The sequence below is a fragment of the Pseudopipra pipra genome, chromosome 5 (assembly GCF_036250125.1).
Source record: "Pseudopipra pipra isolate bDixPip1 chromosome 5, bDixPip1.hap1, whole genome shotgun sequence".
In the NCBI taxonomy this organism is placed as follows: domain Eukaryota; kingdom Metazoa; phylum Chordata; class Aves; order Passeriformes; family Pipridae; genus Pseudopipra; species Pseudopipra pipra.
The window spans coordinates 20,687,968-20,706,823 of NC_087553.1; the positions used below are offsets into that span (position 1 = coordinate 20,687,968).

General features: G+C 43.0%; 2 protein-coding genes across 2 annotated transcripts in view; one reads left to right on the plus strand and one right to left on the minus strand.

Moving 5' to 3' along the window:
* ALDH1L2 (aldehyde dehydrogenase 1 family member L2) overlaps positions 1-9,047 on the minus strand; it is a 36,243-nt gene extending 27,196 nt beyond the window's left edge. Inside the window, 3 exon segments of the mRNA XM_064654864.1 lie at positions 1,112-1,253; positions 8,866-8,981; positions 8,984-9,047. Coding sequence (XP_064510934.1) covers positions 1,112-1,253; positions 8,866-8,981; positions 8,984-9,032 — 307 coding nt within the window. The 5' untranslated portion in view covers positions 9,033-9,047.
* Positions 9,048-16,151: 7,104 nt separating this feature from the next.
* The window catches only part of WASHC4 (WASH complex subunit 4), a 40,056-nt gene continuing 37,351 nt past the window's right edge, over positions 16,152-18,856 (plus strand). Inside the window, exon 1 of the mRNA XM_064654855.1 lies at positions 16,152-16,287. Coding sequence (XP_064510925.1) covers positions 16,227-16,287 — 61 coding nt within the window. The 5' untranslated portion in view covers positions 16,152-16,226. The remainder of the gene's footprint in view (positions 16,288-18,856) is intronic.

Genomic DNA, 18,856 nt, shown 5'->3' on the forward strand with positions numbered 1-18,856 from the left:
ACCAAGTTATGGTACATTATAACTAATATAATATATATAGTATTTATATATAGTGTAATCCAACCAGAGCTGGATAGTCAAATTTTCTTTTTCTAAACTAACAGTTGCCTCTTCTAATTCTTACAGAGTGTGATTAAATCTTTTAATGAAGTAGAGTTGAGAATTATATGCCAGTCTGCATATAATAGTGCCATAGCCCAGGTAAGCAAAATTTGTGTTTGATTCTTCCCTCGTAAGGGTTCTCTAAAAACGTGTCATGACCAGACCAAAACCAGGAAAAAAAAAACAACAACAAAAGAGACTTGAGACAGCTCATGGAATGTAGTTTTAACTTTGGATTATCCATAAATACACATTCCATTCTGGCACTTCTATTTGCTGATCATTTTAACTATCTTCGTGCCACTGAAAAAAAGAAGGCAAAGAAAAGTTACAATTCAGATGTTCCAAATAAGCTTCTTTGTCATGCTGAGTTCTCTTCTATGACTATAATGAGTACAATTCTGAAACAACTCTTTCTTTAGGAAGTCTAAAAAATCCTTATGCACCTTGACAACGGAAAAAGGGAGAGCAAAGCCTCCTGTAACCTTTTTAATGTGTTTTCCATGGTCCGGCTTGAAGAAAAATAGGCTCTGCAGGTACACTGCCACATGCAAAGTTGTCAGAAAGGGCAGAAAGCCAGGGACAAACAGTCTTGGCTCCATGCCTTGAGTGTCCTAGGCAGCACAATGAAGCAAGTGACAGACATTTGTGCTTGAGTACAGGCTCAGCAGCTCTTTGCTTTAAGATTCAGATCTCATTTAGAACAATTACCTCTAGGAGGTACATTCAAATAAGGTATCCAGATTAATTTTATTTTTCCAATATCTTAATGTATTTGTTAGAATACATTAACCCTGTATGGTTAGAAACAACTTTTAAATACTGACAAACTGACAAGTTTAAACAGTTTCTGGGACTTGTGCTTGTTAAAGCACAGTTCTTGTGCTGAATTCAGTACAACAAAGGCAATATATGCAAGTCATTTCCATATAGATGTTGCCTTCTCACGAAAAGGCAAGTTTGTTAAGGATGTCTGCAATTTTAACATCTGGATTAAAGTTACACTTACCCAAAGGATCAGCTTGTCCATTCTTGTCAGGCACTGTGAATACGCCCACAACTTTATGCCCCTCTTTTCTCAGCTTGCTATAAACTTCTTGTCCAAAAATACTTTGACCTATAAGGGCTAGCTTTAGTTTATGTTGATAAGCCTGGTAAAAAGAATTAAAATGAAACACGTTTTAGGATACAAAGAAAATATGTCGTTGCTTACATTTCTCTCTTGCTCTTTCTTTATCAATGTTCATTTTTATTTAAAATGGAATGGTCTTTCTACTCTAATCACCTTTGAAGGAATAGTAATAATTTTTTCGAGATTAATGACAGGCAACATACAATTCAGAGAGACCATACTTCACAAGAAAGTGTCATCTGATACTGTCACTTTTGTTTATATGGCTTTTCTAGAATCTTCATTAGACAGATCCACTGCTTCTTATAAGAAGCTCCATTATCTTATTCATAGTCAGAATAAGATAAGAAATGAAAATATATTTTTTGAAATGGGTACATAAAACACTTTTCCTAGGCATTATGTATGTGCCTGTAACATGCTCTCTAAATGGCTATAATTACAGTGGTGTATTATTTGTGGTTAACATGTATAGGCTAAAGAAGACAAGCTTGCATGGTTCCTGCCAAGTTAAAGGTAATGATCATCCATTTGATCCTCCTACAAGGAAATACTGCTAAACGTGAGCTCTCTTGCTGGACTTCCACTGCCTGCTGTGTTTGGATCCCAGTACACCGGACATGTGATTTTAAGCTTCTTCAAGCTGAGTATGTCCAAGTAACCACCTCCACTTCTTCTTTTTTTTTTTTTTTTTTTTTTAATTTAAGATAGTTAGAACCACAACACTATGATGGTGTCACGATATCAGGTACTGGTACGTTTTTCAAGTGATTGCATCCTGAGAAAACTACTAATTAACCTTCGGAGTCCCTTTAGATTTAGGTGGCAGTTCTGCTCCTATCCCACCCTACCTCCAGTCCCTCACCTCTAATACCTCCTTTATCCAAGAACTGGTATTTCTGTATTTCTTTATCCCAAGAACTGGGATACTGAAGTAGAGAGGTATTGACCTGACAAAGCGTGGCTTATTCTTAACTGGATCTATTCAAAGATTTAGTTCATTGCACTGCCACGAGTCCTAACATAGATCCAGTGGGGGAGCAGACATGTAATGGAACATGCAAGCATGGCAGAAGGGTGGAACTGTCTCTTTGCATTTATAGTCAGCTTTTGGAAAATGAAAACTGGAAACCACCTTTGAAAAACAAATGGACTAGTGGAGCTGGTTAAAAAAGAAAGGTCCACAGAGAATAAACAAAAAACTTACCCTCCTCAAGGCTAAATCTGGTACAAACTATTCCTTGACTCAAACCATACAGATCCTCCTTTTAGGAGTCCTGAATGAAAGGCAGAAAATAAATCCACACTCTCCCTACCTTTATTATTAACTTCATCTTTCCCAACTGAACTTCCATTTTTTCCTTACAAATGATCAGAGGAATCAAAGCCCTGTATGAATGTCTTAACCACTGACATTTGTTTTGTTTGTATGTTGGCACTTGTACTTTTTCTCCTCCTTCCTCTTTTCCCTTTCTTATGGTGCTGGGATATGAGGACACTTTGACTAAGCAGGTTATTGATTGGATAACAAATGTTCTGCACTGCCCATCAGATCATATGACAAAGAGAAATGTCCTGAAAAACAGGTTACTCAAAACCAAAATCCATTCATTGCAATTCATTTCACAGCTGACATGTTATGGATGTATCTTACTATTTTCAAGTTACCTTTCAGTTGTGCAGCTGGCCTTAGAAAAGGGAATTATGAATTGGTAGGTTCCATTACAGGAATATTGGAGCGTGCTCTTTATTTTTTGTATAAAGCAATAGGAAATATCTGTTTCAGAGACAATATTTTCCCTCAGAATCAAACTACACAGTAAAACTGTCCCTGTATTGCAGCATTACTCAGCACTAGTGCCACTGCAGTAGAAACAAGCAGTAAGATGCAAAGATGGACATAACTCAGGCTCTTGCAATATCAGATTGTTATAATTGGCTGGTAAAAAACATCTGTGAGACTGGTAGCAACACTGTACTGCTGGCAGTTATACCTAAAATAGTCCACTATTTTGTTCTTAATAAAGACAAGACCTTGTTCTGAATTACCATGAACCCAACTTCCCCCTGCAATCCTTATCCAGCAAGGCCCAACAGAAGCAGGGAATGCTTATTATCAATGCTTTATGAGAGATATCTTCACTTTTACAGCAGAAATGTTGCTGCATTATTGAAACAAACTATCAGATTTTCCCAAGTATTTTAATTAGCAGGCAAGTTGGAGAAAGATTAGCCTGCTGTATCACTGAACATGTCTGGCATGGTGTGAAATCCTCTGATTTCTGTTCTGTGCTAATTTACAGTGGTAGACCAACCAGTATATTGAAGAAACATTAAAGATAGTACAGATGAGAGTTACCTATTCTACTTTCGTCCTTTTCTCAACATCTCTCAGTAAGAACACAAGTATGAAAGGGATCTTCCTAGCTAACAAATCCAGTCCTCTGCCATCAAATCAATCATGTCACAGGACTGTTTTTATAAATTTACCTGACCTCCTTTTCAAAGTATTTTCAAAGTCCTCACTGCTGTACTCTGCTGCTTTTCTGATATTTGGCCAATCTTCTTCTAATTAAGTCCAAATTTATCATTACTTTAGGAGTTACTTTTCCTCCATTTACTCACACAGTCTTAATAACATATGCATCCTCTACTCCTAAACTTTCAGTTCACATTTCCCTGTGAATAAATCTGATTCTCATATTACATGGAATGTCATACCAATTCCAGTTCCAAATCATGAATGGCTACACATGTTTAATTTGTCTTAGTTGTGGAATTGAGTCAACAAATTGTGAGAAGAAAACAGAGAATGCAATCCCCAAATGAATTAACAAACAAACAAACAAACAAACAAACATAAAAAAACTCAAAAGCAAAACCAACAAAAAACCCAAGCCAAAACTGGTAAGTTTGAGAAGATTACAGAGTGGTTAAGTCCCATTTCTTCACTTTAGTGCACAAAAACATTAGCCTGGGAATGAATCCGCTCTGCCGTCTCACACTTGCAGAAAGTAACTCAAATAGGGGCTGGTTTCAACTGTAAGATGGATCTGGTAACTGTGCTATGACCAGTGATTCTTGAGTTACCTCTCCAATGAATGAGTATTGCGAGACATCTGGCTTAGACTGGTAGTGCATTAACACATAGTCTGCCATCAGTAGAAAGCAGGAGACAACCCACAAGCCAGTCATGCACAGGATTTCTACCGAGTAAAAAACAAAGAAAAGAAATCTGTGTGGAAGGACTTGCGTGATCAGACAATAAGTTCAGATCTGCATTTTTTGTTTTATTTGAAAGATTAATTGAGCAACTGCATGAGATCTTATAGCCGCTCTGTATCCTCTTTCGGAAACTCTCCTCAAGTATTTTTACCTAAAATGAGTTAGATCTGCAAAAGTGGGAAATTATTTTAAAAGAATTTATTGTGGACATAACACTCAACTAAAACAGAAAGTTTTATAAGATTATACAGAAAAGGAAAGAGTTTGGTGTTTTCTTTCTTTCGAAAACGGCTCATTTTGGCCAGCATTCATCAAGAACCTGTAGAAAAGAAGTTTGTTAAAGAACACCAAAAAATCTTGATTTTGAATAATGTACTAGATGGATGCTCCGTCATTATCACTAACATACACAAAGATTAAACTTCTTATTGCTTCTGACAGTGATGTTGAGAGATGATATTATATTTCTTCTGCAGTAGCCTGACCGCCTACAAATGTGTAGCATGCATGAACAGATGCATGTGAAGGTTAATGGTCATTGTAGTATCAGAATGGATCTTTTGCTGCACTTTTGTAAGATTACCTGATTTCTAGTTATACAAAACAATGCAATTCAGGTGGCTTAGGAAGATCTGGCCTTTCTTTTATGACTAATCATAGAATAATGTAGTTATTATGATAGTGCTGCCAAAATAAAAGAATTTACAAAGTTGGTGTTCACTCTAATGTAATTCTGTTGTTTTCATTGTCTGAACTTTCAATTCCTTCTTTAACCTTCTATTTTGTTTATACCGTAATGCAGATTAACAGTAATTATGTTTCCCTGACTCAAGTACTCCTGACTTGAATGAAGAAAATAAGATAGGGGCAGAAGCATAAAACCTGAGAACTGTTTGCACAAGCAGTCTTATCTTAAACACTCAATGTGTTTGAAAGTTGTCCACATCTATTTCACCCCCTCGATATGAAACCACAGACTTAAGTTTAACTCCCATATTTAAAAATTCTGTCCATACCCTCTGTTCCATACTGGAATTTATTTTACAATGGCTCATTAAAAGATATGCAATATTTTAATGCTTGATTCCATTCTGGTTCCTTTTTTCCTCCAAAGCACTTAATCAATAATAAAACTAACAAATAGAATTAAGCACTGCATAGATAAGCAGCCTGACAAATGTTGATAACTATCTTGTCAAGTTTTAGTTCCTAAAAAGGGAAGACAAGTCCAACAGCTACATTTTCTTCTCTAAGAAGAGTCTAAAGTTACAAAACTTCTCCATAGGAGAATATTTATTTCACAGATAAAAATAATTTTTTGTTACTGCCTCTTTTTTATGTGTGTCTAACATTCAATTGGTTACCAGTTTCTAATCACATTCCTCGAAAACTAAGATTTAGTAACTGCTACCCTGGTTACAAAGATTACAATGTTTTACTTAGTTTGTGTAAGAATTTAGTGAAGGTAATAAATATTTTAATGCTACATCTTTTTTAAAGTAACATAGAATTATACTTCCTTTGAAAACCAGTACTGCAGCTTTATTTCTACTGAGATCCCCCTACTTGTGCTAAAATTCCAGTGCCTCCAAATAGAAACCTATAGTAGAGCCCCGCCTCCATCTACATACACATCCACGGGCAATGTGTTCCCACCATTCACTCATTCATTCTCATTTTTTTGGCACTGCTGATTGCATTTCCAAAAAGGCTGAGTTAAAATCTCCTTATTCTAACACCTTCCATGTAGATACCTTAGGAGGATTGCTGTCCTCACGCTAAACTGAGCAGTGAAACACGAAACAACAGCCTCTAGGAAGGAAAAAAAATCTTCTCCCCACCTCTTTCAACTCACAAAACCTATACCTCTGGACAATTTGGATTGGGCAAGGCTTTCAGGGAGCGGTTACTTGCAGGAGTTCTGCAGTCTATATATTTAACAGGACATAAAGAATGACTTGAAACAAAAGTGCAGAGCTGTAAAAAACTAAACCGTGGGGTGCAGAGGAATTTAGGCCACCAACTTCAACCCTGAGCAATCCACCATCCCAGAGCAAGGAACCAGTGGTGAGAAGGTCACAAACGAGACACTCTTCCTAGGCCAAAGCAGGGGGTTTCCCTCTGGCACCAAGAACGTGCATGGTCCTTCCTAACTGCAAAGGCAGTCTTCAGCTTCTCATAGGGCAAATCTCAGCATGAGGGAGGCAGCGAACAGCTACACTCACATGGCTCTTGACACACGATTACCAGGCATTATCACAGCACCACAGATGCCTGTTCCCTGCAGCTTCCAGGTTTTGCTGGAGGTCTCAGGTGAGGCCAATCAGCTGACTAGGGGGAGGCACCCAGCCCTGATACGAGGGATTTAAACAGCTGCTGGGAGTGCTGCGAACAGGAGTAGGCAAATGGGGAGTAAGACAGCTGGCTTCTGGAGCTTCTAGAAAGAGATAAGAATCTGAATAGCCCCCCTGTAATCCAGAAGGAAACAGTTAGTGACCTGCTGAGACACTTGGATCCCCACAAGTCTATGGGAACAGATGGGATCCATCCTAGGGTGATGAGGGAGCTGGCGGAAGAGCTCGCCAAGCAGCTCTCCATCATCTACCAACAGTCCTGGCTCACTGGGGAGGTCCCAGATGACTGGAAATTGGCGAATGTCACGCCCATCCACAAAAAGGGCCAGAAGGAGGACCCGGAAAACTACAGGCCCGTCAGCCTGAGTTCAGTGTCTGGCAAGGTTATGGAGCAGATCATCCTAAGTGCAATCACACAGCACCTACAGGATGGACAAGGGATCAGACCCAACCAGCATGGGTTTAGGTCCTGTCTGACCAACCTGATCTCCTTTTACGATCAGGTGACCCAGCTGGTGGATGAGGGGAAGGCTGTGGATATTGTCTACCTGGACTTCAGCAAAGCCTTTGACACCATCCCCCCCAGCACACTCCTGGAAAAGCTGGCAGCCCACGGCTTGGACAGGAGCACTCTCTGCTGGGTTAGGAACTGGCTGGAGGGCTGGGCCCAGAGAGTGGTGGTGAACAGTGCTGCGTCCAGTTGGTGGCCAGTAACTAGTGGTGTCCCCCAGGGATCAGTGTTGGGCCCAGTTCTATTTAATATCTTTATTGATGATTTAGATGAGGGGATTGAGTCCACCATCGGCAAATTTGCAGATGACACCAAGTTGGAAGGGAGTGTCGATCAGGTGGAAGGCAGGAGGGCTCTGCAGAGGGACCTGGATAGGCTGGAGATCTGGGCTGATTCCAATGGGATGAAGTTCGACAAGGCCAAGGGCCGAGTCCTGCACTTTAGTCACAACCACCCCATGCAGCGCTACAGGCTGGGCACAGAGTGGCTGGAGAGCAGCCAGGCAGAGAGGGACCTGGGAGTTTGGATTGTCAGGAAGCTGAACATGAGCCAGTAGTGTGCCCAGGTGGCCAAGGCGGCCAATGGCATCCTGGCCTGCATCAGGAACAACGTGGCCAACAGGGAAGTGATTCTTCCCCTGTACTTGGCGCTGGTGAGGCCACACCTGGAGTACTGTGTCCAGTTCTTTGCCCTTCAGTTCAGGAAGGGTATTGAGGTGCTGGAGCAGGTCCAGAGAAGAGCAACAAGGCTGGTGAAGGGACTTGAGCACAAGTCCTATGAGAAGAGCCTGAGGGAGCTGGGGCTGTTCAGCCTGGAGAAGAGGAGGCTTGGGGGAGACCTCCTCACTCTCTACAACTACCTGAAAGGAGGTTGTAGCCAGGTGGGGGTTGGTCTCTTCTCCCAGGCAACTATCAGCAAGACAAGAGGGCATGGTCTTAAGCTGTGCCAGGGGAGGTTTACGTTGGACATTAGGAAAAAGTTCTTTACAGAGGGGGTAACCAGGCATTGGAATGGGCTGCCCAGGGAGGTGGTGGATTCATTGGAATGGGCTGCCCAGGGAGGTGGCGGATTCTCTGTCCCTGGAGGTTTTTAGATAAGACTGGATATGGCACTTAGTGCGATGGTCTAGGAACCACAGCGGTAGTGGATCGAGGGTTGGACTTGATGATATCGGAGGTCCCTTCCAACCCAGCCGATTCTATGATTCTATGATTCAATGATCTCTGTAAAATGCAGTGCCCAGATGATGGCTGCGATCCCGCCTGCAGAACCGCCGGGCAAGAGGCAGCTTCTGCACCCACACCAAGCCTTTTCCCGATCCCTCTCGACCTTCTCGTGCCTGTACGCGCTTTACTAAAACCTCGGCACAGACAATACGCATCACATCCTGGAAAATGCCCCCTCCCGCCACTTCCCCCTCCTCTCTCGGCCCCTGGTTGCCCCCGGACCGGCGCGGCACGCCGAGCCCGGGAGCGAACGGGCTCGGCACGGCACAGCCCGGCGGGACCCCCGTGCCCCGCCGCCCGCCCCGCGCTGCTCACCGCGGCCGTGGTGCAGATGGTCCGCAGCAGCCGGGGGGCTGTCCGCAGCATCCTTCGGAGTGTCGCCGGGCCCCCGGCTCCCTCGGCCGCCCGGCGAGCACAGAGCCGGCTCCGCTCGTCTGATGCAACCCGCGCCGGTGCCGCTGGCGCCCCGCCAGCCCCTGCATCCGCGGCCGCGGCGGCGCAACCCCGCCCGGGCCCGTGGCCGCCCCGCGGCGGGGGGAGCGGGTCAGCCCCGCACCTGCCGGGCCCGCCGCCCCCTCGGCGCCCCGCGGGGCACGGCGCGGGGGCTGTGCGGCCTCGGGGGGGAAGGGGCGGGATCCAGGCGAGCGCCGCTGGCCCCCGCTCCCCGCCGCGGGGCGCGGCCCCCGGGGGCGGGCTGAGCCCTCCCCGCCGCTGCCGCGGGGCCCGAGGGCAGGGACGAGCCGGGGGGGTGTGTGAGGGGTTCCCGGCTCGCGAGAACGGGAGTCACAGAATCGTTAGGGCTGGAAGGGACCTCGAGATCATCCAGTCCAACCCCCCTGCCAAGGCAGGGTCACCTGGAGCAGGTGACACAGGAACGCTTCCAGGTGGGGTTTGAATGTCTCCAGACTCCGTGACCTCCCTGGGCAGCTTGTTCCAGTGCTCTGCCACCCTCAGTGTAAAGAAGTTCTTCCTCATGTTGAGGTGAAACTTCTTGTGTTATAGTTTATGGCCATTATTGCTCGTCCTGTCACTTGGCACCACTGAAAAGCGTCCAACACCATCCTCTTGGCACCCACCTTTGAGATATTTATATACATTAATGAGATCCCCTCTTGGTCTTCTCTACACTAAACAGGCCCAGCTCCCACAGTCTCTCCATATATGAGAGATGCTCTAAACCCCTCATCATCTTTGTAGCCTCCACTGGACCCTCTTCAAAGCTGTCTTTCAGCTTTGCTCCCTCTACTGAGGAGGCTGGTGAAACGTTCTGTTGAATCTGCTGTGGCAGTCAAAGATTATGTAGATTACTGACATTAATTTTCAGCTTATTTCCTTGCAAAATTGCCAGTAATGTGGTTAAAAACCATTAATGACTTTCTGGAAATCCATATCACCAACATCGCCAAGTATTTTTAAAGCAGCTCACTCTACTTAATAATTTTTTAAAAAAATTTTCTAGGATCTGAATTCCATTAATACAAATGTTTCAACTTCAATATAATTTGCAAACTACAACAAAGTCTTCTTGTCAGAGGTATGGAGATAGTGTGGCAGTAGTATAAGCATCATTGCAAACTGGGTCAGGTTTAAACCCTGTCTAATAAACTACAATACATGCTGTTCTTGTCAAGAAAACAAGGACAGCAAAAATGGAAAAGTTTTTCTTACGGCCAAGCTGTGAACCATGTCAGAGAGGTCAGTGGCATGCTTAAGCCAAAGTTACAACCTGCAGAAATCTTGCTACAATAGAAAATAAAGTAGACAAAGTCTTGCCTAACACATGCAAACATTCATTTCTCACTGAGACTTTTTTGATGCTTTCCTGCAAAAGAACTGTAATAATAACTCCCAGGGATTAATTCCAAGGCCCCTACCTTCTTCCTCAGGGTACTTCGAATGCTGTACCTTAAAGACATAGTACAGCTGCAGTACAGCTGTTATCTCCTTGTTCAGGGGACACAGGAAGGAGAGCTGCTGTAAGAGATAAATTGTGCCAGTCCCAAATTAAGTCAGGTTGGCACAACACAATTTCCCCCCAGAGTGAAGTTATACAAGGGTTTGCATTGTGACTCTCATAATTCACATTCATTTCCTTCTTTACTCCTGTCATAGCAAAACTATATCCTGCCCTTTATTCAAGGCTCTTGACAGCCCCATAAGTGTAGATGGTCCTGCGTGGAATCAACAATCAGCAATACAGGGACTAAATATGCTCATGCACAAGACAGTTGTGCAACTGATCAAACCCACTATCTGCTCAAATAGGATGCATAGACAGTCCTCAGTAAAGAAATGATATCACTCCCTCCGACAGCAGAAGGAATGAAAGTGTGTATAGTCTTCCTATGACTTGATGGAAGTTGCACAAATTCCCTACAAAAGAGCGCAATTGATTTCTGCTGTAAGAGCTGGCATCAGAATGGTCCTAAAATGGAAGGTTTGGAACTGGATTCAAGCATTGCTGACGTTCATGAAACTTCAAATCCTGGTTCATGATGCAAAATCCTCTCCAACTAGAACATGACACACTTGGCATTTAACCACTGACAGACAGGCTTACAGCAAAATACCTGGTTTTCCTAGGTAAGAAATTTGTAATAACTTATGGCACTATTCCCTATACACACAAAGTACATAATACAACAATGCACGTGTAAAGCTCCAAGGTTAGTTCATCACCAAGCACAATTCCAAACTGACTGAGTCAACTGTATGTCTCCATTTACTTTACAAATTGCTAACATGTCAGGTGACAAAAGGGGAAAATCATGTGTCTGTTGTCACCAGAATCATGGCATAAAGAAGAGCTGGGAGGTAAGATGTGGGCTTTACTTTAGATTTCATAGAAATGAGAGGGGCAGGTAGACAAATGGGGATATAAGTATGTGCTAAATCACAGGCAAGGATGGTATCTGCATACCATCAGCTTCTTATCATCAGAGAGATGAATTCATAGACATGGGTTTTAACAACCACTTAACAAATTGGCTATTTAGAATTTCAAGGATCTATGTAAAAAGTTACAGTCAATTCAAATTCCAAGTTTTTTGGCATTAAGAAAATTATTAGGTTGACCTGTCCGAGAATGAGCAATAGGTCTCTTGTGACACAGTAAACTCCAACATCAGTGTTAAATATTGTAACAGTTACGATGTATTCCTCTGGATTTTATGTTGTTTGGAAAAAGTGACACAAAGCCTTCCCTGTTGATTTTTTTATCCCAGTCAGAAAAGTGCCTTACGAATTATCAGTTTCTTGATAACCTGGGGAAAAAAAATCCTAGCTCTAGTGTTATGTGTCTAAATTTATGCAACTTTCTTTGGAGCCCATTTAATATATTAAGTTTTCTATTTTGATTTTTTTTTCTCCTTCCATTTCTGGTGCTTGTTCTTAAAGCTAAGGTTTAGCTTTGGGCAAAACCCTGCAATTATTCATAGTAAGCTTTGCAGCATGGGCTTTTTCCCTTTCTCTTACCAAATTTTGCAGATATCTATGTCAGCAAGTGGCAAAAACTATTCGGGAGCTAAACCTGCCTGTTCATTAGTGTGCTCACAAAGCAAAATGTGTTTGTATGTGCAGAAACATAGAGAACAAATGTAAGACCTAATGCAGCTGAACATTATAAATCCTTGTTGACTTCTGTGAAGCAGAAGCTACTCTATGTCTTTGAATACATCATCAGGGCTTGGCAGGAGCATTAGGAAAAACTCTGTTCCACAAGACACCGAGTAGGTGCACATACTGAAGTGCTTGGGAAACTGCTTGGAATTTTCCAGGATTTACTTTCCTTTGAAAATCATGCCCTGGGATTCAGTAATCAAATAAATTAGCCCTGCATAGGCTTTTTATTGTTGGAAATCAGCCTTGATGGAGCTTTTCATGACGATTAAAGATTTGGTCATAGTTCAGACTCAAATTCCTCAGGAATACTTTAGAGTTCACCCAGTTTTAAAGACTGAGTAATTAAAAAAAATAAAGTAAGGCTTTGTATGGTTGTTCCCTAAGTATGTTAATTGCATGACAAGTTTCGACTAAAATTTTAAAACAATAGAAACATTTCATGTTTTTCCACTTGCTGAAGCAAGATTTCAAGGGAAAGTTACTTGGTGTTTTATCTTTGCAACATTTGTATTTAAAACTTGTTTGGCGTTTTGTTTTGGGTTTTTTTTCCAGAGATCTGAACTAGACAACCATTTAAAACCTTATGTTTGACATTTCATTTTTCCAGAGTAACCAAAAGGAGGCATATATTTGATGAGGAAAGGGAATTATTTTACCAATTTAAACCAGCAGAAAGAATTATCATGTGCAGATGCCTTGCTCATATGCATAAATGGAAGTCTCTCAAACTCCACACAATAGAATAGAAACTATGTCTGCAAAAGCTACTGTTATCTTTGTGGAATAGAGTTGCAAAGAGCAGCTCTCAGATGGTAAATCCTTTCTGGGAATTCTGCCACAAAAACTTTGAGCAAGAACTTTATTTTATTTAAAATATTCAGAGCTGAACATCAAACATTCCACAGACATGGAACATATAGAATAGTTGGTTTCCTGGAGAACCAGCAAGCCAAATTCTTTCTCCTGCAAGTAATTACAATTCTAGTAATTACTAATTCTACGAATCTTGGTGGAGCTTTGACTGTTTACAAGAGGAGCAATTTCTGCTCTGGGTGCTTTTTATTTTTTTTTTTTTTAATAAAATGCTTTCTGTTTGGATGCTCTGTTTAAGTTTTCAATAGCTTTCAAGTATCAGAAGAATACTGTTTAAAAATATACCAGGCAACTCTCTTCTCCAATGTAGAGTGATATTTCCAATTGAGATAATTTCAAAGGGAAAAAAGGATTTTTAATACCTCATGAAATCAAGCCCCTGTTGATTTATGAATCCATAGACACCTAGCCACTTCACTCCATAAATAAAACAGTCACAGTACCATATTAATTCCGCTACATTTTGGAGTTTATTCTCTCACCTATCCTTTCTAGTTCTGATGTGTAACAAGTAATTTCAGCTGGAACATATTTATGTTCACATTTCACTCAGTTCCTGTGAAAGTCCATTATGAAATTTCATTTCACGGTCATTTTGACCTGACCAAAAGAAATGATTGTTTTATCAAGCATACCCGTGTTCAGTAATAGTCAGCTTACCAAAAATTCCTGTATTAAACAAAGTCTAAAGACTCATTCTAACACATATTTGAGCAACCTTAGCAATTCCTATGAGCTTGTACCACATAAAAGTTTCCTGGTACAAATGGAAGCTGTAAGTGTCACCCAACTTTCAGAAATTATGCTTACAAAATGTCAATGATTTCATGTTACTGAACAGCATAAAGCCATTCACTAATAAGACAGCATGGCAAACTTACAAATCAAACCTGAGTCAGTCTTACTGTCAGTAAAAGTCTTCAAGATAAAATCTAAATCAGATTTTCAGAAAAAATAGAAATTCTAGCAGCATCTAGAATTGACCTAAATAATTTCAGTGTAAGCAACAAAACACTGCCACCTAGGGAGCCAAAGGAAAACCCAATTATCAGTCATTTAAATAAATGGATCATGAATGGCAGTATAAAATTTAACTGGTGTACTTACTTGAGTACAATTGTGATTTTTTTTTTTCAATTATAGAGCCTCCTGCTCCTTTTTAAAAAGTGTAGTATTTCAATACATTTTCTTTTAAAATAATTTTCTTTTTCTCTTTTTAAAATAAGGGTCACATCATTTACATTGTGGGGGTCACAGTGCTCTCTTTGGTGTGGCCATTGCATAGACTAACCAGTTGGATTACCCTGGATGCAGTTTTGGTGATCTCACAGCCTTGCAATAACCAACCCCACAGTATTTTACTCTTAACAAATTCCATTTCAGATGTGAGGAAGGCAGGGCCCTACCAATTGCCAGTTCTACAAGTTTCGCTCTTGTACCATCCTGCAGAACTCAAGGACACCCTTTTCTGAGAGAACAAAAGGCCTGATGATACTTTTTAAGCAGTCTGAAAGACTGTTTATGTGCAGTCGTCCACAGCTGAAAGAAACAGTATTTGTTTCAAAGAAAGCATATATTGTTTGTAGAGAAAACTCTTCTGTCTTGTTTTTTAAAATTGGCTTTGAATAAATGTATAGCAGCTACAGAGAGTTCAATTAAAGCTGCATCTCCATGGTTGTAGATAGAACCCAATCCTTAAAGTCCAGCATAAATTGTTTTCATTTTCTGTGATACTTATCATGTCCTTAGAGACACTCGTGTTCACTGCCAGCTGTCAACATTCTGCACAATTAAACTTCTAGTTCTGTTAAACCCCTGTGTGAACATCCCAAGTTTGCACAGAAGCCAATGGGTGGAGGAGACATATTGACATATTTACATTATGATTATTTGGTAACATTTCCCAAGACACAGTTCTCTTCTTGAAAAAAATAAAGGTTTTAAAAAAAACCTATTCCAAACGTTGTTTATATCAACATTCTTTATGTCATTTCACACAAAGTTAAATTTGATCTCTTCTTTCCCAGACCCGGGTTGGTCTCATAGAATGCACTTTAAAAAGGAAAAAACTCATCAACAATAAACCTGCCAACCAGATCTTTCATCCCTAGAAACTTTTGAAATCAATAGACTCCAAAGGATGGATTCCTTTTAATCAGAGGTGCTATTTTCAGACCTGCTGTATTACCGAGGTAGCTTTTATGGATGATCATGCACTTACTGATACATCTCTCATCACTTACTGATACATCTCTCATTGGAGTTGCTATTTTTGTTGCTCTTTCCCCACTGACATTGCTGATGCTCCTGGTGATACTGCTTTTGAAGCCATTTCCTTTTCTGCTGATGCTACAGATTCTGCTGAGCTAATGAAATTGCTGTGGTCACTGTTAATGGCCCTCAACGGCTACTTCTCTTCCTATCCAAAGTACTTCTGTTTTTATTCTCCGATATTACACCCACCGGTGCCCTGGGGGGAAAAAAAAAAAGAAAATCAAAAGGAAAAAGAGAGTGCTTGACCTCATGGCTCCGTGTGACCACAAACGCAAGCGGGTGCTTAGAGGGTACCATGGCGCCCTCACCCCGCACAGCTGTCTCTGAGGTCCAGACCCTCCCCCGGACTGGGACAGTTCCTCCCATCGCTTCCTTCCTCCAGCATCAGAAGGGGAAGCGGGGGTCGTGTGTGTGTGTGTCACGCATTCGCCGCTATCCGGCAGAGCTTTCCCTCCTGCCAGCGGCGTGGCGGAGCGGGGAGCCGCTGTGGGAGAGGCTGGGCTGGGGTCTCGAACCTCAGGGGAAAAAGCGGGAAATCTCCCAAAGTCCCGGTACCTCAGAGGCCGGCCCAGAACGACCAGCTCACAGCTGCAGGGGGCTCGGAGGAAGGAGGGGAGGGAGCGGACTCTCCTGCCCCGCCGCAGGGGCCGGGGCACAGCGCTGCCCGTCCCGCGCTCTCCCTCAGCCCTGAGACCGCCGATCAGCGCCGCGGGCCAGCTCCCGGCGGCACCGACCCTCGGGCGGAGGGAGGGGCGACGGAGCGGCGCCACCGCTGTCCCGCCCCCTCCCTCCCCGGAGCCCAGGCTCCCCCTCCGCCTCCATTTCCCGGCGTGCGGCGCGGGCGCGGGGCAGGAAGTCCCGTGCGCCTGAGTCAGGGGCGGCCGGGCGGCCGCCGCCGGGGGTGGGCGATGGCGCTGGAGACCCTCTCCCCGGACTGGGAGTTCGACCGCCTCGACGACGGCTCGCAGAGTGAGCGCCCGCAGGGCGGGCCGGGCGGGGCCGGGCTGGCGGGGCTGCGGCGGGAACCGCCTCGGGGCGGGGGGAGGCGCGGGCTGAGCAGACCCTGCTCCCCTCCCGGACCCCCCCGCTGCACCTCGCGAAGAACGGGAGGGAGGAGGAAGGGAGGGAATAAGAAGGCGTCACGGGAGCTGAGCGAGGTCGCCCTGCACGGCTTCCCCCGCGGACCCTGCCCTGTGCCCCTGCCCCCGGCTCATCCCGGCGCCGATCTGCACCCGGCCAGGCCTGCGGGGGTGGGCGGGCGCCGTGACCTTTTCTTCCCACCAGCCTCTCCGTAGTTTTCGGGTTTTTTTGGGGTGGGAGGTCGTGGCTTTTCCAGACCTTCATCCTTTACTCCCTCTGAGGAGTCGCCTCCAGTGCCCTGCGTATGGCCGGGAGAGCCAGGCTGCTTGTGTGACTCTTGTCTTGCGCGAACCGGGCAGGACGAACAGATGCTTGTCGTCAGGATGGTGTTTCTTTCCTTCCCGATCATTTCTCGTAGCTCACAAATTTGTGCAGTTGCTTCCTTGGTTATGTAGAGAACTCACATCAAGAGATGTTGCACGCAGTTAGTTGTGTGCAGCTTTCGTTGGTAAAGGCTTTCTGGCAGGGCGTCAGGTGGTCACTTGCAGTTTAACCTTTAAAATGTAGTTAAATAAAAAGACCTTATGATCATGAAGTCTTTGACAGTGAGTTCGTGTGCCTGTCAAAATCCACATTTTACTCAGCCTGTGGAGGTGACCTACTTTCTAAACAGGGAACGTATATGGTTGTCACACTGTAATACACACTGTAAAGTGAACTGTGCCAAATTAATTATACCAGGTGTTGCTGTGAAAATATGCCACTCATGGCCAAACTGTTTCACTTATAATGTCATCCCAAGGGATGATACTGTTTATGCCATATTCATTTAGTCTGGATTTCGGTGGAAACTGAAGCTGCCTTGAGCAGAGCTTTTTACCAGTTCCCTAGTTGTGAAAAGGAAAATGCAGTTTTTACTCAAAATGCCAGATCTCCACTAGTTTGACCATGACATTATGTGCAGCTACAAGAAATTTAGATGACATAATATGCTCCATTACCATCATCTTGAGGGTGAACAGACTGATCTTCTATCAAGAGCAGCATACAGCGTTCTCCTAGAGAAAAACCAAAGAAAAATCCTGTGACTTGAGAAGTATTTTTTTGTACTTATTGTCTACTTTCACATTGTATCACTAACCTTTAGCGATTACAGCGTTCTCAACTGAGGACACAAGATACTAAGTAAGTCTGGTTTGTTGCATCTTTATCCTAGATATGTACGGATGTGGCACTTGCAAATCCTGCTGTGAAAATACGTTCATTGAACATTGACATTACTGATTGTATGGAAGAAGTTATGACTAAGTTGGGGGATCTGTGCTGCTGAGTTGATATCTTGCGTTGTCCCAACTATAATGCTTTTGTTTTGTCACATGAGGAGAAACTAAATCAAACTTTTTTGTAAGCAGATTATACCTTATGAAGTATGTATGCTGCTCTGAAGAAAAATATGATATCTGCTTTCTATGATTTCTTTTTGTTCATCCGTGTGAGCCAGTTTATTTAGGAAAATCCTTCTGCATCTTAAAAAGCTTCCTTCGTCTCCAAGTAATTTTTTATCAGTTCAACTCTGCCTATCTCTAACTAGCTAAGAGCTTTCACTCTCTTATCTTTCTAAGGTAGTGAGAAATTATTCACACCTGTCTCTTACTTTATGAGATGATCAGTACAAAGTGGCAAATTGATGGCTATCAATAATTAAGTATTTGTAAATATTTAATACTATTTGAGCTGTAGTGTTGTACAAGTCCATCAGTTGGCTGCTGGAAAGGTGACAATCTGTGGGTCTCTAGCAAAGCGCTGTTGTGAGGTTTTGTTTGAGAAATGCATGTTTTGTAGGGAATTGATTTGAACAGTGCTGCCAGTTTCCAGTTTATGACTTGGAAGCTTGTTCTGTTCTTCCTATAAAGCTCCAATGACTGTCAGTTTGTCTGCTCTTCGTTTGTCTTTTGTGTGAAGGGAGGAGTTGTGATTGTGGGAATATCACAGCATATCTCTATAATAATGTCTCCATGATCCACATTTTCTAGCAGTAAAAGACTGAAGCTGGCATGGTGCTGGTTAAATGCCATTCAGCAGGGCTGTGCATCTGTTGGTGTTTTACTGGTTTTCTGCAGCAGAGCTTCCAGAAGATGCACTGGAAGGAACCTGAAAGATGAGATGAATTGGATGGAATAGAATAATTGCTGATACAACTCAAGGGCTCTGCATCAGTGCCTGGAATGCATACTGCTGATGGAGAGCGTTTTGCTCACTTGTTTCTTATCTGTTTACATGAGATTTTGTCTCCTGTTTTGACAATGCCTGTGCACTGTCTAGGCTGGATAGGCTTTGCAGTCTTTGTGTCTTTACAATTGGCATTGCTGCTGCTTTCAAAGTAGTATCTTAGAATTAGTGCAGTCCTCCCCTTCTGCCTGGTGCAGTGTCTCAGTTAGATGTTTTCGTGTTTAAGTGA